At 34.4% G+C, this 27,486-nt stretch overlaps 1 protein-coding gene across 1 annotated transcript in view; it reads left to right on the plus strand.

Annotated features, from left to right (window-relative positions):
- Window positions 1-27,486, plus strand: part of LOC150108968 (BAR/IMD domain-containing adapter protein 2-like) — a 93,782-nt gene that overhangs the window by 8,125 nt on the left and 58,171 nt on the right. Inside the window, exon 2 of the mRNA XM_090404650.1 lies at window positions 15,585-15,660. Within this exon, the coding sequence (XP_090260776.1) occupies window positions 15,585-15,660 (76 nt within the window). The remainder of the gene's footprint in view (window positions 1-15,584; window positions 15,661-27,486) is intronic.

The raw sequence follows: 27,486 nt of genomic DNA on the forward strand, positions 1-27,486 counted from the left end.
CTCTCGGGTTTCCAGACGTCTAGATCTGCTTTTATCGTATGATAACATATAAATCGCATATGGAGAATGTTTAAACATTTTTAGTAGACTTTTTTTGTGAGCAGCAGCTGGGAATTCTGGGAATTTCCTTTCCACATTCATATTTCTATATAATTATTTCCTGAATTAATTACGAACTACCTTCAAACGCAGGACTGTTTTTACTATTCTAAATTGATACAAATATTTTATTTTTGTTGTGTAAATTAAAGTAATTTAAAAATATCAATTTGAATGGAAGATGCGTTTCAGTAAAGATGCGTACTAGTTTTCCCAAAGAAGTTGTAAAATGCGACTCCTTCTGAGTTAAGGTATGAAATTTCTTTTCAATCATTAGAAATGACTGACCTCAATAACCTAAACATCAGAATAGGAAACTAATCTTAGTTCATTTAATATTAAGACGGACTTAATATCTGAAAAGGTATAAGAATTTTTTTTAAATAAAATTCGAACAATTTTAAAATATTTGACTACTGGAGAAGCATGTGGGCAATATCAGCGAAGACAAAAACTTCTTTAATCTAGAACGCAATACAGAAACAGTTGTATTGAGGGTTTACTTTTATTTAAAAAAAAAGCCCTTTTCTCATTATGTAAAAGTAGTTAACACAAGTCGCGAAAAAAATCTAAATGTCATAGTGACTTATTGAAGGCTACTAAAATAGAGGAAATAGCATTGCAAAAATTGGCAGATTGAAAAATAAGTATTATCTCGGCTAACTTAGCAAAATTAGCCTTCGACACAATCATACTAGAAAATATCGAGAAATGCAATAATGTTAATGATTCTCTTCAACAGATTGAAAACGTTATTACAAATCAGGAGTCTGAAACAGAAATTACCCTCCACATATTTTTATGACGGTAAAATAATTTAGAAGCTACAGTGAATATATTTCTAGGGGATTTTTGTTTTTACGTTACGGAGTGATATTAAACTCTAATGTAAGATCACTTCCAGTATGCATATGATACTTTTTATCTTTCCTTCAAAATAACTGAATAAAAACGATTGTAAAAATTGACAGTAATAATGCATTCTTAATGGTGAATCCATAAAAATGAATATTTTAGTAAATGATAGGAACTTTGGAATTAATAGAATAAGCAAGGAGGCGAACAACTGAATATCTGTGGAATAACGGAAATTAACTAAACCATCAACGTAGTAGTTATACATTATACTTACAAAGCTGAGAACTGGGAGAAGCGCCACTTGAAGATAAATCACTTAAACAGATAAGTTTCGAAGGAAAGCGTGAACGTAGGACAGCATTAGAAGTACCATTTTAAAATGAAAGAAACTTTGCATTAACATTTTAAGGAATGTGTAAAGAGATGTTATCTGACATAGCAAAGCATAGAAATGTTCCTAATGCACTTAATAACATACCTCTGAAAAGCAAGACTCGTTTATTAATATTCACGTGTCATTTTGACTTTTCATATAAAACTTTTCTGGAAAAAAATTCGCCATTTATCCTTATTCCTTACTTGCTCTCATTCGATTACTAATGTTTGATTTTAGTGAGTATATTATATTTCTGCTGTAACTACGTCATATCCGCCTCTTCTCACTTGATGTTTCTTAAATTTCGTAATATTTTTGTTTCTAGTCAAAACTTTCTCCCGTTTTGTTTTGCAGTAACTTACTTCCAATCTCATTCAGTATTCTGTGACATCGTACCTACCAACTTTCGCTTTCTAATTTCTTCATTTAATTATCGATTATGCGCAAAAGACTAACATCCCCTTGCCCACCGAGGTGGTACATATAAACGGAAGGAAGGTAGAGGCGCATTGAAGTGAATCCACAAATAAGAGTACATTAACTTTTTTATAACTTCAAAAGAAACCTGCACTGGAGGTATCCGATAAAATAGGATACTATATTCGTTTCTTTTACAAGAAAAAATGGTAGGTAGCAAACTGGAATACCAAATGTCAGCTGAAGACAATTTAGTGGTGCATGTGAATTTTTTTTAGCACTGGAAAAGGAAATTGTTTCCATTACGGTCTTTGGGCCCCATTTTTTCTATCTTATTAGCATCTTCTCGGGGATTAGTCTCAATAAGATTTTACTAACCCACCTGAGTTAGCATCCGGTGACATATCAGCAGTACTGAGTACAATTGGTCATAAGATGTTTAGAGATATAATTTTAAGATGTTTCCTGTTAAAATTCGCTTATAGGATTTCCAAAATCTGGATCTAAATAGTCTGTACGTCTCTTGAAGGGGAGAAATATTAACCTATAAATGTAGGAATGATATTTTGTACTTGTTTTTGAGGCGTTCACCACAAAACGTCATGGCAAAAAGTCAGAAATCAAATCTTACGGAAGCAGGGGTTTTATATTTCTGAACCTCAAAATGTCTTTCCAAATTTAATTAAATGGATTAGATCAATTCTCTTGAACTAAGCATCCATATTGCTCCTTTCTAACCGTTGTTTTCGAGACTCAGTTGGAACGTATTGCAAAAATCGTTCTCATTACTATATGATTTTTTGCTGTTACTAGTTCTTTAAGCCCAGTTTTAACATTTGAACAAGTCAGTAATTTACGCGATAATCACCTTTTCTTACTTCAAGGCAAAAATCATTACTATACATTTGCTTATTTGAAAGCAGGAAAGGTGAAACTAACATTCTCAAGCGTAGCACAATTTTTTTTTCTTTGTGAATTTTTGCTCGGTAATATTTGTCAACTTTCATTAAGCTGAACATAAGGGCTGATTGACAATAATTTCCAACAATGAACTATCCTAACGAATTAAATCATCATTTGAAGTCTTTGTAAGATGCACCACTTTAAAGGATTAAACTCATCGTAAGCAACTTACTAATTAGTGCATTGAATAACCCGAGATTATTCTGTATATGAAAATGTGTTTGAAGGAATTCATTCCTCGGAAAATTGGGAAATCGATTTTTTCATCTAGTGATTGATGTAAACTTAATCATGCTTATATATACCCATTGAAGGTATATATCAGGAAATTTGAGAATTTTTATATGGCAGAACCTGAAAATCACTTTTTTTTTTTTTTTTTTTTAAATTTACGTCACACGTGCCGAATCAATCTAAGCTTCGGTCTCGGAAATGCTATCGAAGTATACACTTAAATTAACCAACTTAATATTTAAAGTCTTTTTCTAAGAAACTAGTATAAATTACTGAAAGCATGTGTACTTGCTTCATCTTTGACACGAGTTACTTTGATGTATAATAGGTCACTCCATTTGTGGCGTGCAAAAATATATAGCTATCTTATCGAAATTGACTGCAATTTTTGATGTATTAAAATAACATTTTTGGAAAAGTGTAGGTGCTCGGTAACCAGTATGACTATAGTTGGACCTTGAAATATGAACTTTCGAGGACTAGCAGTATGTTTTCTTTGCTGGATTGTCATGAGAATTCCACACACGAGAATTTGTAATCGAATAGAGTATTGAGTATCATGAGTAGAGTAAATGTTAAATAACCAAAAACCGATTTCTCTTAAATTTTTGGATTCCTATAAGTAAGGCGATGGTCACTTACTGGATAATGAAAATCGTCTGCCACTTACGGTTCACAGTGGAGTGCGGTGACCCTAATTCACTCCGTCTAGTACCATGCCTTCTCTAGTAAATGGGTAGGCGCTTTCTTATCCAAGTCAAGTGCAGTTCATTTCGTTGTATGTAGGAGCCAATAATTATTGACATTATGATCTGGCAATAAATAAACTCTTTTCATCTACTTCTGAACTAAGAGTTCTCGGTAAGTGATTAAACACTCAGGCTATCACAAGGAAATGCATCCTGTAAAAACGAAGGGAGAACTTACACCAGTATCATTTATAGCAGAGGCAAAATAACCGGAAACTTATGTGCAAAAGTAGTTGAGCACTATTTGACTAGAGTTGCTGTGTATTCTTAGTGTGCGTAAAGTTCCTGTTTATAGCCGACTTTTCACACTAAGTACATACAGCTGTTCTATCCAAACAGTACTCGACTACCTTCATACATTCATAAATTTCCGCTGGTGATATCATTTCTACCATAAATGATACTGACGTCATTCCTTTTTTCGTTTTACAAAGCCTACTGTAAACATCTATCTTTCGGTGATGGCCACGATATTTAATTTTTTGAACATATCGTGTAAAATAGTGGCCACAACGTTAACCCATAACGATTTAAGACAGTTGAAATATGACTTTCAGTTCATATTTGAACGACCATTATACGAATATGATTTTGGGATAGCTCATAAGATCTTCGGCCATCAATGTGTATACGAAAACGTCGATGTTTTCATATACGCATTTTTTTTTCCTGTGTTGGTATATCGGAAAATTCGATAATTCGCGGTTTTTAATCAATATGGAATTTTTTCTACCATTTTGTATGGTAAAGGGAGTTTGTAAAATTAAGTTTGTAAAAGTTCAGTGTTAGATTCAAAATATTGTGCGTTAAATAAAAAAAAAAAAAAAAAAAACTAGATTTCCTCACCTAGTGGTATATATAGTAGTGGCAACCAACATTTTCAATTTGATATCATTTTGCATTATCTACACACAGCTAAAGAAAGCAAACTTAATTACGGCATTTAATTAAACTACTGTGGCCACTGTTATTTTCTATAACAAAGATTATTTTATAAACTGTTGCTTTGGGAAAGGAATCTCCCGTATTGAGACGTTAACTCGCTTTCAGATAAAGTCCTAAAAGATTTTTCACGTCCTGGATAGCATTCGGACTCCGGTTTCTCTGCCTAAAGGACATCGCGAATGAGCTATGGAAGCTGTCGCTTTTATAAAAGCATACTTTGGCTTCACTTGCGAAAGAAAATTCAATATCATGCAATATGACATTCCAAAATTCTGTATCAAAACATTCGTCGACATATCAACGACTTTCAAAATGCAGATTTTGCATAAAATTTCCTAATTTATGTCCAAAAAAACTATAGAATGTTTTTTTTGAAATAAACTCAAAACATTTTTTAAGGAACAACGATAGAAGGATATGTTCCTGAATGGTTAGCGTATCCGCTCTCCAACCAATAGATGTCGACTTCGAATTCCAGTGTGGACGTGGCTGTTTGATTCTTCAGGTGGGAAATGAACTTCTCTACAGTATGAGACCATCGCCTCGCTTATTGGAAGTCTGAAGTAGTATGAAAAAGCTTTTTTTGGTTTGGAGCATAATTTATGGACTATGTAAGAAATGCTTGTATCAATCCACGGTCAGTATACTTTAGGCTTACTTTTTGGGAAGGTGGGAAGTACACAGAAAAATTCTTCAGAAATCTTATGAATTCTGTTGATCAGTTTAAAAGATTGTCACACTGTACTCATTAATACAATAAAACTTTCTTTTGGTTTACTGTGTGGTAGGGAGGCGAAATCAAGTATTATTCACCGGGAATATTTTTTGGAGGTGTCAAATAATAATAACATAAAAACAATAGTTTCTCGCATTCCTCGTCAGTGGCAAGTGCGATACGATTCATCTGGTAATGTGTTAAGTCAGATTTTTAGATATGGGGAATCTGATCTTCTCTTCTTCGATTAGAGAAGTATGCAGTAAACTCCACTTAACCATGACCTCAGAAGAATGCATTCCTTTTTTTTTTTTTTTGAAAAATTTACTAAAGAAGCAATTCGTATCTTTTCAACTATCGTATTCAACTTTTCTTCCCATAAAGTTAAGACAAGTGAAACTGAACATCTCGCATCGAGATAAGAAAATTTAATTTTCAGATCTTTTTACCAAATTAAATTTCTTTGTGGTGCTACAAACTCCATTTTCGTGCTCTGCTGAATACAAGTGGTTAAAAAGTGACTTATTTTAGCTAGAATTCATTTTATTTAGAAAAGTCCTAAGCTTCAGTGGAATCCGCTATAAATAAATTGTATTGGTTATTAAATTACAAATAACCTTGTCAAAGCTTTCTTTTAGTATTTGAATTTTTTTTACATATCTTTCGTTCGTTTCTGTTATAACATGATTCTTTCTTCTATTCCGGCTATTAGATTTCCGTTTAAACAAATTCTTGCCAGTAGTATGCTGTCCTAATTTAGTTTATCCTAGTAACTGTACTAAGTTACAGTATCATGCTGCGCAATGGAAGCAACTGGTCAAAAATGTACCTGGAATGCCGATATATTGTTTAGTGCACAACGTATCTTAAGAGAAATGGCTTGCTTCATATGATATTCTTAAGTGAAATTTAACTCATGATAGTCATAAATTCGTGATGTGAATTACACCTATTCTAATCCAAAATTTTGCTTTAATAGGAGTAAGTGACCTTGAAGATGGCATCTGATTTATGCTGTTTTCTTGTTTCTACATTTTTATACGTGTACTTTTGTACATAGACTATCGCCATTAACACTGAAGATAAGATAATACCTTCAAAGATCAATCTTTCTTAGAAACGTGTATATAATAACTGATAATATAATGCACAAAAAGATGACTCCAAACAGTGGCAATTTTAGCACAGCAATATCTATCTATACTCCCTATAAAACATTTCCCCACGTTTAACCCCCCCCCACCGCTTTTCTAGAAGAGGAAAAGAAAGAACACAAACTTTATATCCGCCTGGTTCGAAATGAAAATAACCGTAAAAATAGTCTTAAGATTGTTACTGTAGTTTGGTACTCTTAAGCTTCTTCACAAACAAAAATGAAGATTATATTAACTATTGGCTTCATGAAAGGGGACGAAGTAACTTCAGTAAAGAAAGGTCAACAGAAGAGCCATTTTTATGGATTAAACTACATGCGATGGCTATAGGTCAAGCAAAGAATTAACAGGACTAAGCTGTGAATACATTTAAAGTCGCAAGAGTAAACAGAAGCTCGATAACTGGATGTCAAAAACTGCAATTTTCTGATTGGTCAGTTTAGTTTTACACATTATGTGGCTTATAATAGCACAGTACTCAACGCTTTTAATGCTCTGTGTATGTATCGAAGTTTAAATGTAGAATATTAATTTTTATTTCAAACGATAGCCGAGTCGAATCTAATGAATTCGTATTCCTAGTTTTCCACTAAATGTCTTATCGGAAGATTTTTCTTGGCATATCGTTTTCTTTGTTAAATTGGGTGAATATATATCTCTGACCGTTTATAGTTTTCACATCATCTTAGGAATCGGCGTTCTACAAGTGTATCGTTCAAATGCAAACGATTACATTCCAAAGACGAAGATAAAACCTTAATTCAGATTACATTGCATCCCTTTTAAGTTGGTATTGGAGCGAGATGCAAGCATTATCGTTACGAAAATGATATTATAATGTATTTAGTAACGGCTGCGACAGTATTCAAATAGTAATCTCCTCATATATATTCATTCACCTTCTAGAAATTAAAGCTTTGAGAACCATCCTCGCTAGTTACGAAATGATTGATTTGAATATGAAGGGGGAATTTTGACATGTTAATAAAACTTAAAGTATTTTTTTAGCGGTAACGTTTTTAACATGCTACTTGAACAGCAATCACCCAGCCACAGGGCTCGTGGAATGTTTTAAAGAGAAATAAATGATGCTTATATAATACAGTATACATTTAAGATGTCGAAGAGAATGAGAATTTTTAATTACCTTCCAGCCTAATCTACACGACACCAAAACGTTTACCATCATGCAATGGTGATGTTTTTTTTAAAATCATTTTTACTTCAGTAAGGAGCATCCATGTATCAGAATTATTCTTCATACACATGGAGATTTAAATTTCTTTGTTTGCTAATTTTTGTTTGTTCGGTAACTTGATGCTAACACTTAAGAAATTAAAGCGACTCGTGGGTTCTCAATTCAGCGATTCAATTTCTCTCAAAGTATTGATTTATAGTTATAAATCTCAAGTGTTTCTGTAGTTTGCTTTTCAATGTATTAGAATAATTTCGTTTACCTATAAAAAGAAATTATTCTAATATGTCGAACAATGTATCCTTCGATTCCTTATCACGAGAGGAATCTTTGTATGGTCATCAATTGAAAGCAACTTAGTCGACGGTGGCAGTTTTTCTTAACTCGCATGCAGGCAAATCTACCAACGAACACGCAGAAATTAATACATACATTGGAGTATGTGTGGATAATGATAAAGAGAAAATTAGATAGCAGTGATGACGGTGTATCAGAGGGTGAGCTCTTATGAATCCTTGGAGGTGCCACGTGATAATCTCTCCATTTTAGTGGAACTGATTTCTTTATAAAAGAGAAGGGATGAATATCTTCGATGTGAATATAAAGATACAAATTGCGTTAGTACAGAATTTTATAATTATAGGTTCTTTTCTAATGATGCGTTTTGAGTTAATCCTTCTCCCTCCCCCAATTCATCCTTAGCTTTTTAAAATTTTTATGATAAATTTTAACTTATTCGATTCATTCATTTCGTATGGTGATTCAACAGCCGTAAGTCCCTTTTACGGGGAGGTAAGGCACCACCTCAATCCCCAATATTTTTATCCGGGCTCGGGACCGGCATAGCTGACAATTCAGACCTATCGCTGGAGGAATTGTCTCAAGTATTCCTGACTATCCGTTTGTGTTCAGATAGTCAAGTTCACGGGGCCGGCTTGCGGAATGAAAAACCCCAGATAAACTGGGGGAAAAAACCCTGCTATCCACGGCTAACTTGGCTATGGCTGAGGAAGAGTCTTAAGCTCCTCATCTCGTCGACGAGAATCGAACCAAAGACACTCCTTCCCCAGGAATATGTTTGCGAAGCGCATAGCCACTAGGCTATCCACGCAGACACTTATTCTATTTGTCCTTAACATGCAGGCTTTATTTTATTTTTTTTTATCACCCTTTAAGTATCTCCGTATTGGCATGTGTAGCAATCCATTCACAAAAAAAGTGGCCCATATGCTGTATTAGTATACTCAATTTTCAACTTCTTACAAATGGATTAGTCTTATTACGATTGCAAAATATAAAAAATCGACATAAAAGTAATACTTTCAACTCATTGCTTAGTCCAGAAATGGAAAATAAATTACTCCAGTAAGAATCTGATATTTGAATAATTAATACAGAAGTAAAGAACCGAAATTACGACACGATTTTGAAACTTTTTTCCCCAATAATTTTAGATTGCTTGATTTCTAACATTCGACAATATTTATGCTATACTACCATTTCTTTCACATTACTACTAACATCTCCTTAGCCTTGTCATTTAATTGCATACTAGGTCGTAGCTTTAAGCAAAATAGTGCAAATAACGCTACGACAAAGCGGCACTCATTTAGGACATTCCATTTTGACAAGTATGGAAGCAGTACAATCAGGTAGCCAAACTTCCAACAAGAGAGAGACTGAACATAATTTCAGAGTACGACGGTAAAAGAGAATTCATCTGGCCTAAGGCTTTCGGCAAATCAATTGAAGACTAGTTTAGTGAAGGCAGTAATCAGCCTTTCTTCAGAAATGCACAAATTGCCCCATTATTTTTACTGATGGAAGTATTCGTTACCTTCAGTCTGCATTCTTTTCTTTCCTCGAATTCCATTTCATATGCATGTCTTTATTTTAATAGCATTAAGCTGCACATATTTCTCTTAAATGTTAATCTAATTCCTGCTCACCTTTTTCAATTTAAAACACGTTAAAGGTATTTCGATTTTAGCGAGTTTCGAATAATTCAAAACTGTTTTTCGAATATGAAATTTCCCGTGGATTAACAAAGACACTTCAGGCGTTAGTGGTAGTTTCATAAGTTTTCTTAGCTTAAGAAATCTTGAAATTCGCAATCACGCGTAAGTTTGTAAGACGACGACTACTATACCATCACAATTAGCCTTGCGGTCAAATCTCAGGCCTTTTTGGCTATTTTAAGGATAAGTCAAACTCCAGAAAACGTGAATTAAGTATTTGTAGAGTTATGGAATTTTGAAGTGCGCTAGCAATGAAGCTATGATGCACAGAACCGACGTTCAGAAAATATTTAAATTTAAGTGTACACGAACATTACAAACATGGAAGTTGTCTTAACTTCCAACATTCTGGAATAGTATCTTACATTTAAATTTTGTAAATGTCAAATTATATACATCTGCCTAAATGTATACAGTTCAGATGGATGATGTAGTCTTAAATGATGCGTTTATAAGATAATTAGAACAGTCGATTAAGATATGAAAAGAGGAATAATACATAAGCATATCATCACTCTCAGCAAGGAGTGTTAGATGATCATGACATTCGCATGTGCCATACTCTTAAATCTCCTTCTCATCCTTCCACATTTTGACATGTTCAGGAGAAGGTTGTATATATATTCTGGCTGGTACTAGAATATCATACCTATTTGAGAATTAGTATGGCTATCACTCCTTAATTTTCTAATTAGAAACAAATCTCCTCGGTAACATCGAGGAGATCTGTCTGATAAAATTCGGATAAGTTCAATTTTGTGTCTGTGGAGAAAAGGGAAGTTACCGTATTTGGTATTACTTCACGACGCTTTACTAAGAAGTTGTTCTGATTTTTTTTTTTTTTTTTTAATTTTATTTTGTACTGGGAAGATGTTTCAACGAGGACTGGAAGGGATTTGGTTTTTAAGTCTACCAACCATTCCAAACCTTTCTAGATAAACAAAGGTAACATATTCCTTTAGAGGATGTTCACCTCAATATGAGCTGATACGTTTTGCAAGTGACTTTTCTTGTCTGTTGCTAGTTTCTGTACTTGGATTTTGTTAGGTGCCTTGATGACTTCTCAGCTCCCCACTCGTCAAAGAACCACATATGGATACCCACCTCGCACGCAATGACTGTGCTTGGAAGTAGAATGTCCAAGCTACCTGGACGCTATACCGGCAGCAGAGCAAGCTTCGTCTCCTGTGTAAGGAGACACTGCTAAAGCTTGCAAGAAAGCCCACTAGCCAAGTAATAATGGCCCGTCCATTCAGGACCACTCATCTTGCCGAAGTATAGCGGCCAAAATCGTATGAAGCTATCGGGATATCGACCTTTCAAGATATTCACAGATCTCACAGCGGGGAGTTTGGTCCAGTTCCAGTAATAGTAGTCTGGAAAAAGGAAAAACTAATTAGAAGAATACAGATGAAAAATAAGATCTGTAACCATCATGGGTATCTCGAACTGTTCCTCATTTTACTTGAAGCGCAAACGTTCGATGATTTCTTAGTCATTTCGTCGTATTTATGTAAGATAATTAGTCACGATATTGAACTTTGAATTTCCATATTCAATTAGAGTGCAAGTATAAGGATCCTCGCATCTAAAAATGACTAATTTTTAATTAAATTATCAACTTCAAACTGATGTAATTGTCATCAAAAATGCTACCATTACCCCTTCGTTCTCCAGACCGTCCTTCAGATATCTTGCGGATAACCAGAAGCCTAGCAATTAATTTTAGTCCTCGCAGTACTTACCTGTTAATTAAGTTATTTCAACGTTCTGAATAGTTTTATTGAGAAGGTGCACTAGCAATGGACATCCCTTTTTTATGCTTTACAGTTCGAATAGTTAACTTACAACATTTACTCAGCTTTACCAGATCCCAATTTTTGAATTTTCATTTTAATTATCTCACTCTCAATACTGAGGATAGCAATACGCTAGAAGCTAAACACCCGCCTGATATTAGTGCCTCTCCCTCTTATCTAACAAGACATCACAACCCATGACTGCATGAAATTCCTAAAATGGTACACTGGGGATCGTGCCCATGCATACTCGATGCATTTTCCTGTGGTCTGGCCTGCGACTAATCCCTGTTGCGAACAAATCGCTTAGACTCATCCCAGAGATATCTCATTTGGATAATCCTTGATACTATCACTCAAAAATTAGACCAGTAAAGCATGAGCAAACATTTGAAATCATTGCAGAATGACATACGATTTCTGACGAGATCCATTTTATCCGTCTGGTAGTTAAGAGATAAACGAAGCATGCAGGAATACACTTACTTGGTAACAACAGTCAAGTAAGATGGATGATTTGGCGTTTTCTGTACTTGCATTTCAGAATTTAATGTCTAGGAAAATGCTCTTTATGTCACAGCCTCTGTTAAAATGTTGCTACCAGCTATGACAAATCCGTTGATTTATGATAATGTTCCAATTATCATCCATTAAAAGCATGGAACAACTGCAGCTATGGCTTCTTGAAGCAGCCAACTCTACTAATCATGGCTCATAACTATACCTGTTTAATTTTAACTAACAAGGATTTTTAGCTCGCAACTTTTGGTCATTCTTAATGAGTTCTTCAGATCATGGTTAAATTACGCTATACTTGACAGTCTGGATTACAAAATTCCAGTAACCGTCCGTCGATCTTTCACATAAAGTAGTCCGGGGTCACAGGTCTACGACAGTTTATTTCTGGTTGTTAATCAATCATCCACTCAGTGTGTATGAAATACGTAGATTACAAGTACTTCAAAACAACCCTTTTTAAAATATTTGCATTTCCGAGTATGGGACATGCTATGTGGTTATTTAAAGAAGATGGGACTTAAATTTAAGCAAGAAAGAGAATAAGATCGTTGTTCGTTGATTAAACGAATTTTTCCCCTGAAATTCTTAGGCCTAGACAGAACCTTTCGAAGATTACATTCAAGGGAAGATTGGAAGAGGGAAGGTAGAATTAGAGCTTCACGAATAGAAATCCCATTTCCGAAGTAAGACAGTAAGTAACCAATAACAATAAAACGAGCAAGTATAAAACTCGGCATGGAAACTGCCCAGAATCAATTCAGGTAATCAATACAAATGCGGTAACTTGGAGGTACAACGGCCGAAGTTACGCTTTACTATTAGTGATTTTGGTGGAAGAGAAAAGTAGTGGATGGGAAAGGGGGGAAAGGTGAAAAATGGAGCGCAACCTATTCGTAATAGGCAGTATTTCAGAAACAGAACCAAAGAGAATCGGTAAAAGCCGCGTAGAAACAAATTGAATGAACAAAGAAGCAAAACTCTTCCAACGTTAAATCGATTGGCATAGCTGTACCGTGTGATGCTGGTATAAACTGAAGATTTGTAAAAATGAACGGTTTAGCACTTGAATTAATCATAGTTATTGAAACTATACTTAAACGAATTCAATTTTTAGTAATTACAAAATGAACCTGTACATTCTACTATTAACATGACTCTTTATTTCTTCGATCGTTTACAAACTTCGTTAATTTGTATCATTTACTTTCAATCGATTTCCAATTCGGTCCTTCAAAATTTAAAGTGATCTTAAATATCCATATTAAAATCCTGCATAATAACCACAACTTTTTTTTGCCTGATAACAGTTTCAAATCATTTACACCAATCATGGCAGAATATTATTAAACGATCCTTCTCGCTTACTTTCACCGCTGTCATGTTCGCATGATAAACAGACTTCAACACCGAATAATATGGGATGGTATATTCCTCTTCTCTTTGTTTGATTGGTTGCCAAATGACGAGAATCTTCATAGAATTAGCAGAGAAAAAAAATTATATGCTCAAGTTGCTATTTAATCAGAACGAGAAATCTTCACTACTAATTAAGTGATTTATGTGGTTTAATGTTTACAGCATGATGGTAGTGATTTTGTGGTGTTTTGCAGCCGGGTGGATCGACTGCAACTTTACAGATAACTTGATGGCTTCCTGACTTAGTTCTTCCATTTTGGCAAGCCCCTTCCATTATAGAGACTAAACAATTTCACTTTGATTCTTTACCACGAAGCTGAAATCTGCAGTCCAAATTGCATTTTTTTGTGGTTTAAAGTCACTTCTTGTTTTTATTCTTCGAACTTTAATTAGATGTTATTGAACTTATGGCTCTAATATTTTTTTGGTCAAAATAGGCAACCTAGAATACATGCAATTAACATCCTATCCGCCAGTTAAAGTACACATAAATCTCGCTCGTGAATTCGGCTTTTCCTCCCTCCTAAAATAGGCTGAAGAATAATCAAATTGAAAGCCACAGCACTTGCCGTATTCACGTTGACGCAATCGAACTAGACTAGTTGCGAGACTAGTTTTCTGCAGCTCATCCTTTGACCAACAGGCAGTTGAGTGTGGATCCCACCTTGGATATGGATGTTTTGTTCTTATCGACGGCAACAAAGTAATAGTTTTACAATCTTTCATGGATGAAACTCGGTCTTGACACAAAGTATCTAACGGTAAACGAGAAAATGATTTAAATTCCGTTTCTAGATTCATTAGTCACTCGTCACAAATATTTCTTTACTATTAATCAGAACTAGCATATGTAAGTACGTCACTCTTTCCCTTTTTTACACCGATTAGGTTATGTTTCATGTTTACTGAAAATACTTTCTTCCGTTCTTTGCCACGCTACTGAGGGGTGTCGATCCTTGCATTATCTTTTCAGGTTTTAAAAGCTGTTTGCTAATGATGTTTTTATTTTTTGCCTATCTTCACTAGGTTAGCATAATTATAGCAGCTTTTTTTGTGAATCTGGTCCAACAAAACCTGTTATGTTACATTTAATCTGGGAGCCCTATGGGTAATAGTACTTTTTTTCCAGGTTTTTAATGAGCCTCGCACAGGACAAATGTAAGGGACTGAAAATTTACATTTCAGTGTGAAATTTAAAACCACATCCTAGGGTGGGATTATGCTATCCACTCAGCCATCCTCAACAAACTTCATCGTTTTAACCTAAACGCATAGCAATAATTTTCCAAATTGCATAGTAACCGACAGAAGGAACTAAAACGCATCTCTGGGTGAATAAATTCTCAGGATAGTAATCCTGAGAATTTACACACAAAGGTAGCAAAAAGTGTTAAACTGTCATGTCCTGTCTACATCCGTTAAAACTCATTGCCAAGTGCAAATGTTTTATGGTATGTGCAGATTTTTTAGAAAACCGTCGACAGTACAGCTTAAATTTTAGAAACGAAGATGTTTTAGGTTATCATGAATCAATATACTCGTACAATGCAAAGAACTTAACTCTAATATGCAGTTTCTTAACGCACCACCATAAAGAAGCCTTCTTTATTCATGACTTCTCCTAGCGGTGGCGTATGAATTTTGAAAGGGAAACAGTTAAATCTGCAAATGGAGCAAAGCTCTTTTACTTGCTTTCTTTCGAAATGGTTATTTTGAAGCGTTGGATGTGGGAGCTAGGAAAATCACCTTGAGGCAATTCTGTAAGGATCATGCACACGATACCTATACTCTACATCTCGTTACTAAAAATACTAGTCACGTATCATTCAGATTATCTATTTAAATGACTATTTGCATTTTTTTATAGTTAAACATTGAATACAAAATTTTCCTTTTCGAATATCTATCCTTCAGTGAAGAAGAAAGTTAACTAATAAATGCTACGAACTGCATTAATATTGAAGTTATTGATTATTTTCTATTAAATGAAAATGTTGAATATCAAAATATTTTATAAGAACTAGTTTGTAAACAGTTGCTGAAATTTCATGTCCTGCATTAGTAGCGATTTAAATGCATTGCTTCAAGTATGATGGCCGCAAGATAAACTAGACTGTCTTCTTTCAGAATATCCTAGAGAAATTCAATCCATGTGCCCGACAGTTGATATCTGCTGGAAAAGCTTATCTTAAGGCTTTGCATGGTAAGTGTGATTTTCTTTTTACTTTAGAATATTTTTTTAAAAAACATTGTTAAAGATCTAACAGCAACTAGAGCTGACTTTACTTGCTGGTATTAAGCTACACACAATATCTAAGCTGTATTTATCTTAGATAAGAACTGTATAAATGCGTACTTTTTTCCTTCCAACAAAGTTTTCATTTACTCCAGAATGTCTCCGAACTTAAACTGACACATGTCACTTTTAACTTCCTTGTCACTAATTCAAAAATAACCGTAGCCTTGTGATGCAAGTAATCCTTTCCGTGTATAACAGCAGCTAAAGTTTGGTCTTACAAGAAAAATGGCTTTTATAAGAAAGTCTGCTCTAATCCAGTATAATAGCATATACGAGCCTTCTCAACTCTGTAGAGCTTGTATAAGTTGTACGGAGTTTGAAGTTGGTGTAGGAGTAATTCATAAAGTCCAAGTTTGCCGTTAAATGGATCATTCAATAGATTTAACGAAAATTTGTATCATGGATTTCCCGACATTCATTAGAGAACCACTTTGATGCTTTAAGCTTGCGTGTTTATCACTTCTGTCCTTGATGAATGCCACTAGAAATTATGTACTCTAATGAATTTAGGAGGCTTCCCTCGTGCCTTAATTTTAACCTTTTATTTTTTAAATGTTGAAAAATGACTCCCTTAAAATTTCATTGTCATTAGTTTCGAGTTACACATGTTTGTTCCATGTCTGTTCCTATCACTTGTTTCATCTACTTTGTCATTATGTGAATAAAACTTAATGATGGAGCTAAAAGTGTATTTAAATATTCTCATGAAAAATACAAATTAACGACACGCGGTTCTCTGAATTAACAAAGTATTCCCAGTTCAGTTTTCTCAAGTGGCGTAAACGATCATAGTGCTGTTTGATTCACTTATTAAAACGCTTCCTTATCAATCTCATGAAGATGTAGGATCATTAATAATTACAGTTCAACTAACATATATATAAAATAAAGACAGAACCGAAAAGAGGATCTTCTTGTGTGATTCAAAAGTTTTTAAATTTCACTGCAAAATCACATTACTAACAAAATGCGCAGCTAAACTGAAATTCCGCTGGATTAGAATAAATCGCAAACTATATATATATTGCTAGAGAATGCTTTCAACTGATAGGGGAATGAACACCTGATTCCCGGAAAAGTCCTTTTTAGGACTTCCAGGGTGACAAATGGCAATGCTATAGCCAATGAAGTTTTAACTGAGGCTCGGCTATTGCCGTTACCCAGCCATGACTAGAGCTTTTTAGCTCAATAACACTCTATCCATACAGATTTACTTCATTCAGATGACGGGATAAAGAGTCAAGGACTCAGTCCATCGCCCAGTTCTTTTAAGAACTTTAAGAACTTTCAACTGATGCTAGCTTGTAAGAAATTTATCAATACTAAATGAAATGTAGGCATTTATCGAATGCTCCTCTTTTGTGTGTGTGTGGGGGGAGGTACAATGAGTTGTTCCTTGAAGTAGTCGGAAGGCAATCCACCAGAACTTTCCACAATCAGAGGTTGCTTGCACGTTGATTGTGATTACAACTCTCATATCACTTATCTGATACTGCACTCGTTAACTATAGATAGCAGCAGTTATGAAAATGAAAACGTTTCCGAGGAAGACTCCTGAAAATTCATCCTTCTGAGAGTAATCCCATAATTGTAATTCATTCATGCACACAATCATGAATATGATTGCATACTCGTATCATTGATTATATGCCAAGAATACATAATGCTGAATGGCATGGAGTTAGAACATGCATCTAAATTGTGAGTCTCTAAAATAAAGAGCCTAAAATAAATGGATATTAAATCCAGCATTAGTTCAAAGTCCAATGTAACCGAATGAATTCAAACTTGTATCGAGACATATTAAAGTGAACCACAGTCAGTAGTATTCTTTCCTTTTCGTTTCTGAAATAAATCTACATGAAAATTTTATTACTCCACAGACAGTACCATTTAATGTTTTAAATTGGTTGTCGTTTATCCTTCAGAATTCTGAAGTCATTTGGTCTCCAATGGCCTAAATATTTAAATTAAAAACGAGTTAACTCTTCTCAAACTTTCCTGAAATTTTAATTGCGTACTGGTTTCGTTGCATTTCAAAATCATGTAAAAAAAACATCTGCTAAAATGTAACTCGTAATTCTCCGATCTCTCCATTAATTGAAATAATCCTTTGTGAAACGTCAACTATCTTAAATGATTAAAATACAGATTTAAATAGCGGAGAATTTTAATGAGCGTGCCACATTGGCTTAACACCAAATCCGAGTGCCAGTCCACTTTAGTTCTGCTTCAGTCGAATCTTTTAAAACTCGGATTTCCTTAAGATGACAAACATCTAGTTACGGGGGAGGTGTGAACAGGTAGGAAGCGAAGACTAGCAAATATTGACATCTTAAGCAGTTTCTCTTTATTCACGATATGCTCCTTATCGACATAAGCACCTGGATCTCCCCATAACGGAGGTGTCTATGGGCGTATTAACTAGCGGAAATGAGAGCAAGTACGCTTTCTGTTGACAGAACAGTTTTAATGAAGTTTGACAGTCTTGAAGTAATTGAAGAGCGGAAGTAACTGCGTGTCGCAAATAGATCGTAGTAAATTTAAAAAAGTGATTAAATATTTAATTTAAAAAAATCTGCTTAAGTAATGCACTTATTTGTTAACGCCATCAGAAACGCTGGTTGAAAATTAAATTTGTCTTAATCGGTTAGTGTTTTCAACATACGGTTGCTTCGAAGAGCTAATACGTTTTTTTCCCTGTTGCTTGATTATTAATGTAAACGTTTTTAATTGGATCTAATTATAGAAAGTAATTGACATGAACATTTTAAGAAACAAAATCAACTTCCACATCTTTTGGTATTCCTGGAACATAAGTTAATTTGCGAAAATGAACTTGCAGTAAGTGAAATTATATTAGAAAAAAAAGTAGGCAATATACGTCCGCCATCTTTATCAGCATATTTCGGAATCGATGAGACAAAATATCCAAACCCTCTTCGCCTAATGTTTTAATAAGGAAAAGTAACTTCCCCATAGCACTGTTGACAACGGAAAGAATTCAATTCCCATCGTATGCCGAACTCTGTACGGATCACTTCAAATTTAGCTATTAAGAAATCAATTTTAATATAACTAGTTTACAGCTGAAATATGACGTCACAGAAAATACATGGATAGTATTAGGTATTTTTAGCCAGAAATAAAATTTTGAAGTTCTAGAATTCTAGAGAGAATATGGAAAACAAATTTTCTCTATAAAATAACTTATTACAGCATTTCTATTACAGAAGAACTAACAAATTATAAAAAAGCATCCATAATGGTAACATCCCGACTCCACTCTCCTTTTAGGGAGGAATTATGATTCAATTAAGTAACATGTAATTGCATCATAATTCAAATCGGTTATCCTCCATCCTCTGCATGCTACTTTTTACTTGCCAAGGAATGCATGCCTAGAATTGCAGTAAAACTGTGAAAGTTTAGATCATGAGTGATTCTTAATTTTCATTAAGAAAATTAATGTAGCGCAAGTTACAGATCACTTGTTTTGAGCATGATATATAAAAAAAAAAAAAATCAGCTCCGTGCATGAACTGAATTTCTGTACAAATCTTATCAGCGAAACTAAGATTCAACAAAATGCGTCGAAGTTTTGAAACGATCCTTTTTTCTACACTCATAACTGGACTATTTTAAATGTTCTGATTTTTCTTATCAAGGACATCAATTGATAATTTAACATTACATCTTTTCTGCAAAGTAATGTTAATGAGTATTTACATTGATATTCTCATAAACACGTCTAGTGATTTTTTCCGCTATCACTTCATAGTTGAAAGCAGTAAAATTACGCAGCTTCGCTTCTGTCATGGACTGCACAAAATTCTGAACAGGGTTATCTGTTATGAGCTGCTCTAACAATACTTACCTTGTAATGCTTTTAAATATTCTTGGTGTGTAAATTACGCCTGTTTGACTGGTAGCGGGAAGTGTTTCCGGGAGGGTGAAAGGTTTTTCACCCTTTTATGAGACTAAGTTACAGTTGAAAAGCCTTCATAAAGGTTCTCGTCCTAGACTAGATTCGAATCCAGGTCGGTGAACCTTAGTTTCCATTTCCTTTCTCCCTCTGAACTCTTGAAAAAAAAATCTCATTCATTTGTATAAGCTAACATTTTCTCTTAATTGCATCACTTCTTATTTACCAAACTATGCAATATACATTCCTCCACCTTGTTATAATATCCAATATTTCACAATCCAGATACAGCTTTAGTTATCCCCCTCTGAATCTTTCGTGGGGCTTGTTTTTCTCCAGGTGACCAAATCTGTAAGCATTAGCCCAGAGGTAGTTTAATCAGTACCTTTTTTTTTACTTATCAATGTTTTTTATAGGAGCATTTCTTTATGCATGTTTTATGAAATACAATATCTTTTGAAATTAACCTCTATCCACCAATATTCCAACTTTCTCTTCGAGCAATATAACATCGCTAGTATTGACAAATGATATTAAATTTCATAGTTCAAAGATGTAAGACCATACGTTCTTGGTTTAGAACTAGCAAGTCCTTCCAAATCATTCTAAACACTAGTGTATCAGTATCATTCTTTGTATCGTCTGAAAAGGTAAAATATCCGCATTCAAACTACTGGCAGAATATCAACAAATGCAAACAACCCTGAGGAATTGTCCACTGATAATACCTTTCCTTCTACACACAACCCTTCATCTATTTAGAGAACTAGTTTCCTATCCAATAAACTAACAATTACTAAACCCATTTAAGATATTGTTAGTCTGTCAAATGCCTTTTTACAAAATCCAGAAATATCGCGTATATGCGTGGCGGAAATGGCGAGTCCTTTTTGGTGATAAAAGGTAGCCGGATTATTGAAACAAGACTTCCTTATTAACAGACCTATGCTAGCCACTATACAGAATCTTTTCCTTCAACTACACAATTCTGTATTTTATTCCTAACAAACTTCAAATTTTAGCTATCGCCTTAGATATGCAAAAGAAATTGAATACATTTTTTTGTTTCGACACTTATGCAATCTTGTGTTCTTTCTGGTCACTGGGATCTTTTCAGACGCAAAACTGATTACAGGTCAAAGGTAGCGTCATTTCCTTAACACGTTCTTTCATAACACGCAACAAAATCCCATCTAGTTAGAGTTATTCACATCAAGGATACTTAACTCTGTCCATTCATCTTCAAAGGACTGAGTTCAGGGATTACCCCCTCAAATTCCTGCTTTTACAACAATAATTGATTCCATCAGAAGGAAAACATTTGATATATTAATCGGACCCACTACTATATCATCGTCTTTAGTCACTCTTAGGCCAACTTCATCCAGCAGTAATCTTCCCATAGTCATTTTTTCTCTCTTGCATAACCACGTTATGCGACAAGCAATGGTAAAATGAGTTTTCCTAGTCTTCTCTCATATTACAACTTCCTTTTCTTGTCATTCTTTACTTATCAGCCTGTAATTGTTCACTTATTTCAAGTTTAGATTTTTTTTGCATATCTTTATCTCATCTGCATCCGAAACTAATTCTATTAACCTTTGTGTATTTAGGCATATCTATTGCCACACAATATTAGTCTTTCCTAAAGAACTTCAAGATGAAGAAGCTAACCTCCTGGGGGTCAAGACTGCCTGAGCACGATCACCATCTACTAATAGTTTTTATCCACGATTGCATCATACGACATCCTTACTAAACGTAATATCTCTAACCCGCCGGTTCCCTTCACCACAAACTGCATGAGGTTACGTTCCCTTAACTACTCGTTCTAATTGATTCTCGCACATGCTATGTCCTCAGTTTATTTCTATAGTTAAGATTCTCCATTATAACTTTTTGTTTGCACTAGCTGAACCACTGCGAATGACAATTTCTTTCTTTTCGGATCTGCAGCAAATCCGAACTAAAATCTCCCTTCCCAAGTAGTCTTTCATATCACTTGCAAAACAACTTGCTACCAATCCTTTAGCCTCATCAGCAGTATATTGATTTTATCACTCCTCTTCTCTAAAAATATGATACCCATCCGCTTTGGTATCTTGCTTGGAATTGATCAACGGCGTTTTCCATATTTGAGGTCTGACAGAAAGAACCAGTCATAAACTTTAATTTCTCATACTTCACGCATTAAAGTATAAGCAGAAGAGTATTTTTAGACTTTGCCCCGGATTTTTCATTCTCTGTTCGATATTCTCTTGTGAACGAAAAATCCATTTCATTCCATCCTAATAATTCTTGCTTCTCAGATCCGATATCCGCGCATTTCCATTAAGCAATCTTTGTAAACTCTTAATCCTCCATTTAAATGCAATCTGCTTGCATATAATTCTTTTCTCCAATCAAATTCATCCCATACATCCACATAATCCGGCTACCATTTTATTCATCAACGTTCTCGGATCTCTACTCGCATACCAAGGCAACACACTTCCTGTTTTAGCACTTTTTCTTGAATGTCGCGGTCTCCAATATCTTGCCCTTACTACACATCTATTATGCAACTCCTGAAATCATTGGTCCCAGTCACCACCATTTTATATACATTCTAAACAACTCCTCTTGACAGCTAAAACTAAAATTTCCAAACTACCGGTAAATATTCTTTTCAAGTTTGTCTTCTGCATTCCGAATAATCGAAATCCTGAACATTTTAAGCAGCTTATCTTTTGTCCATTTCCCCCTCCTACTTCCTGTCTTAGTCATCTCTACTAATTTCATTCTTTCAGTTTCTCATAAACCTTTCTTCCAATCTCAATCTGCACGATCTACAACTTTCAACATACGAAGATTTTTTTTTCATAATCTCAATTACACCTACTTCACTTATACTTTCACTCACGTTCTGCCTCATACACAATATTTTTAATAAGGTTACTGGGCTTTAAAAATAGTTTGAGTGCCAGCAGTCTCTCATTTCGTTAGTTCAGCTTTGCTTCTGCACACTGAAATCCACTGAACCGTTGAAAGCTGTCCTGGTAATCTTGATATTAATGAAAGTATCCTCAATTAAAACTGCGCCATGTAGGAGCGTACTAAACCATGGATTTATTTAACTTTTTTCTGAACAAAAATTTCTACCGACATAATTAAATTATCTGATTCTACACAAACGTTGTAACAGCTCCGTGTATACAGAAATTCAGTATGCGACCATTTCCAATGCAATAAATTATATCGGGGATGTTGTAACTTTAAAATTTTATTCTAAAGGAAACCTTTTTATTCACGCAGTATCAGCAGGTGTTATTCAGTCAATAGTCGTGCAGTGGGAAATGAAAATGCTATGTTATAGAATGAACAAGACAGACTAGAAACGGGCTTAGTTTGTCGCATCTGTTGAACTGCTGTTGAATTATTGAAGATTTCGTTCACAGGTAACAAGTGTGTTGGAATGATCGAGTTGCTCCGTCTTCAAAGTACTTGATTTCAAATATAATCTGTTGATTCCATTGCTTTTTGCCAGTCCTCGTTTTTACTGCCTTGCAAATGATTTGTGTGAGGAAACAAGTCGATGCACGCAAAGGCCACTATGGAAAGTGGTAATGAGAATTCATACCTTAACTCATCGGCAAAATTTCTTTTAAAGCCAAAGATGAACTTGTTCATTCAAGGGTGTCAATAATACTGTCTGTAACTCATATTATAGTCATTATATTCTGGCTTTGGGGTACACGTTTTATTTTAAAATTCGAATCGCTATTTGCCTTATGATTTATTTTTATAAATCTGAGTTGCAAAATATGCACAACGATCATTTTGATTTTGAACCAATTTATTTCGATATTTTCAATTTATGAAATGTGTAGAGAGTCTTCAACTTTGGTCTAAATCCACAATTCTTGGTGCTGCTTACAAAGTAATCAATTGCTGATATACTGCGCGCGCGCACACACAAGGATAGTATGAAAGTAACTTTACAGTGCTATAGTGACCTTACTTAGCAAGGAAAAATATAAGGTCAAATGATGGAAAGCATTTAGCTCCTAGCGGAGCTATGAATCCACATAGTACATTCGTAAGAGGACCAATTAAGCATAAGACTAAAATCTTGAATAATTGTTTTCGTAATCGTTTCTGAGATATATATATATATATATATATATATATATAAAAAACACTAAAATTTATTACTCATTGTATGGTCTTAGGAATTGGTGAATTTTCCTCTTTGACCTTGTTATGCAAAGTTTAGCTCTCCTTCCTAAATTAGGACATGTAGTATACGATATCCCCGTGTAATTCAAATCAGTGTGCTTTTATAAATAAAAGCGCAGTTTCTTTCATCACCTACTGTGTGTATACATCGAAAGCTATAGCTATGTAATTTTAAGAATAAAAAATATGATATTGCAGCATCAGAGGATTTAGTACTTGTACTGTTATATTAGCTAGCTTGAGAAAAATGCTAATTCAGTACAGCAGCTGTACCATGTGATAATGTATCCAATTGACAAACCTCTTTATCCTTCAGTAACACAATTCTTGATTCTTGATCATATGACCATTCCTTACTTTGTAGCTCTAAGGATAAAATAGAAAAGCAGTTCGTAAATCGCGAAATTTTTGTATTAAACTTGTAACCGTCAACTGCGCAATAGTGATTACTTTGAAACAAGTGTCAGTTCATTCGGTAATGAATCCCAAGAGGGATTTCGAAACGCTTATCCGAGATCATTAGTTTTAGTCGTCACGTCTTCAGACGTAAGATGTAATGGATTTCCTAATAGCCAAGTGACACAGCGGTCGGAGCAGTCCTGGAACACTGATTTTCTTGAAATGATAGACGTGGCGCGTAGAAGTGAAAGTAATACCACCGAGATCTGCTGGAGATGTTCTAGATAGGAACATTTAACAATTCATACACCTTGGCAATTCTACATTTCATTTAGAACGTAGGATAACAAATGTTATTACTACAAGAAATTAACAAAAAATGGGTTGTATATTGGCCGAAGGATTTTAATAATTGATACTTAGTAAAAAAAAAACACCAGCTTAGCTGTCTGGCTTCGTCAGGGTGTATAAAAGATATACAAAACAACTGAACTGTTCGTAAAGGAATGAACCGAATACAATTGTATTTTTTACAAATACAGAAGAATGCGTACATCAAACGCATGGAGCGTGTATGATATCAACTGTTGTTATGCAGGAACTAAATGCTGTAATTAGCAGCAAAATTTAATTCTGACGTGCTTAATGATCTTATGAAGATCTTCCAAATATCAGCTAGAATTAAACCTTGATTTCTATTGAGGTTGTGTTTTAGAACGGATGACTGCTATAGCTTCTTTTGTTTCGGAAGCGGAAATCTTCTAAATAGGGCATGGAGGGGTTGTCCCATTCGATGGTATGATTTGTCCTCGAGAAATAAAAGGTTATCCCAGAGTTGTCTTCTCTGTTTTTTACATCTCCGACGTGTTCTCTTTTTCTTATTTCCAAACTTCTTGAAGTCTGCCCAATGTAATTTAATCCACATGAACAGGGGATATTATAGACACCGGCGTACTTGAAGAAGGCATAACTGTCTTTCGGAGATCTTAAAAAGTGGCAAATAGTCTTTAAAGGTTTAAGTCACTCGTATTTCATGTAGCTTGAGGAGTGTAGCAATATTTTTAGAAACTGTACCAGCATAAGGGATGGCAATGGTGGATTTGTAACGTGTTTCCTCAGGTTGTTGTTGAAGGGGGTGTCGCAGAAAAGTAGCTTATGGGTTAGTTTTTTTTTACCCTCAAGCCACATGAAGTTGGCGAATTCAATTTTAATAATTCAATTATTAAAATCCTTCGGCCAATATACAACCCAGTTTATGTTAATTTCTTGCATTCATTAGATGGTCGAAAATAATATGGAATCGTTATGAAATGTTGTTACTTTATCAGTTTTTAAATGAAATTTGAATTGCCTCTTAAGATTTTTATTCTAGTAATTATGAATAAAAATAACATTGAATTATTAATTTTATTAATAGCTTGTAACTACATTTTTGTTAAAAATTTACTTCGTTTTCATTTGAAACAAGTACAATTTTTGTAATGTGCTTGTATGACTATTTTGAATACGATGTCTGACACCAATAGTCGTATTTTAGCCTTGAACCGCTCAAATTAAACCAGACTGAAATTAAACAAGCATCCCTGTCTTCCAAAAAGTTATAAAAGCAACGTTCGCCGTCCCCAAAGATTTAAAAAATAATTGAAACACGCATCAACTGCTGTCTTTTTAACCATCGCTTGAGGTCACGTTTGATACCACGTTTAAACATTGCTTGCTCTTAATCAGAGCAAATTCATTACTAAGATTACGTTCTCCTGAACATAATCTTCGTTTTCTACAATATAAAACTTTACTGTTTCGTTTTAAGGGCAAGATAATGTTAAACTTGCATGCAGTTAATCAGCAAACAACGTTAGCTAGGTAACTAGAATGTTGACGAAAGAGACGAATGGTAATTAAAAGACGTTCATTAAATTAACTTGTGCCGGATTATATTTCGCAGTTTCCTTGTCCTAGTAATCGATAGGCATTTAATCATTTTTGAAGAAGTTACACCGCAGAGCACGATGTATGTTCTTAAAATTTCTATTTAAATATTTCGTTAATACATTTATCACACTAGAGGGCGGGTCCATCGTTGAAGTGAAATAATATCCGAATAACATCATAATTTCAGCTTAGCTATGCAGCCTACAGGGTCTGACGTTTACTCGTGAACGTCACTTAAATTGAAGAGATTTTAATTTCCGTTCGATGAATATAGAAACGAGATTCCACAGTCTTAATTCCGAACTTGGAACAAACTAAGAGTCAACCGCAAGCAGTAAGCATTCTTTCGAACACGAGCTTTCTACAAATTAGTGCTTATTTACTTTCCATAAATTTTTAAAACTAACACCAGGTGGTGTTTAGTTTTTTAGAAACTAATAACAGGTGTTTTGTTAAATTTAAACGTACTTTTTCTAATAATTATCATTCTAGTTATACACTAACTCCAGCATCGAGAATATAAGTTAATAAAACAGCAATGTGATTCGGAAAAAAGTAATATAATCAATGTAATGAGTAGTATTGATATTTTCAGTTATAAATCTTGTTCCCTAGGATCCCTTTTTTTTTATTTAAAATGGGAAATTATTAAAACAATTTGATAGGGTTTGGTTTGTTTCTATCGTTAGCATTTATTTCTGTGTGCTTCCCCCACCTTCACTTTTATTCGTTACCTTTTTTGTATCAACTCATACAAATTCTTCATAATTTGATATTAGTCTGTGTACCTCTTAAGTTAAGGAGAGAAGCTTCGCTATCGTCGGCATAGATCTTGGTCACTAGTGCACGCAAATCTTATCTTCAAAGTGGAGATGCCATCAAGAAGCTCAAAAGTTTGGGAATCACACCTGATAAAAGGACAGTTAGTGAAACTAATCAGATTGTAAGGGCTTAATTAAAAGAAACTACAGTACTTGCATCATTATCAGTTTCCTTTCTACTGCAGTTTCTGAGGCCAGTTTTGGATTATGGCTAGCAACTTGACTTATCAATAGTTTTAATGGATGACAAGAGGATCGAGGTTATTCAGACAATACTTTCAGGAGGAATTGTATCATGGTGTTCATGAGAATCGGTTGTAATCCGAAATTGTTTACCAGTAAATGGAATGGAGATTTAAAGTTTATAAGGACGCATAAGTTTTACTGAGCCAGGCTCTTATATAACATAAAAGAAGTGAGTTAAAAGAAACAAGA

The sequence above is a fragment of the Typopeltis vanoorti genome, chromosome 2, assembly GCF_054136105.1.
Source record: "Typopeltis vanoorti isolate ZY-2024b chromosome 2, IOZ_Tvanoo_1.0, whole genome shotgun sequence".
In the NCBI taxonomy this organism is placed as follows: Eukaryota; Metazoa; Arthropoda; class Arachnida; order Uropygi; family Thelyphonidae; genus Typopeltis; species Typopeltis vanoorti.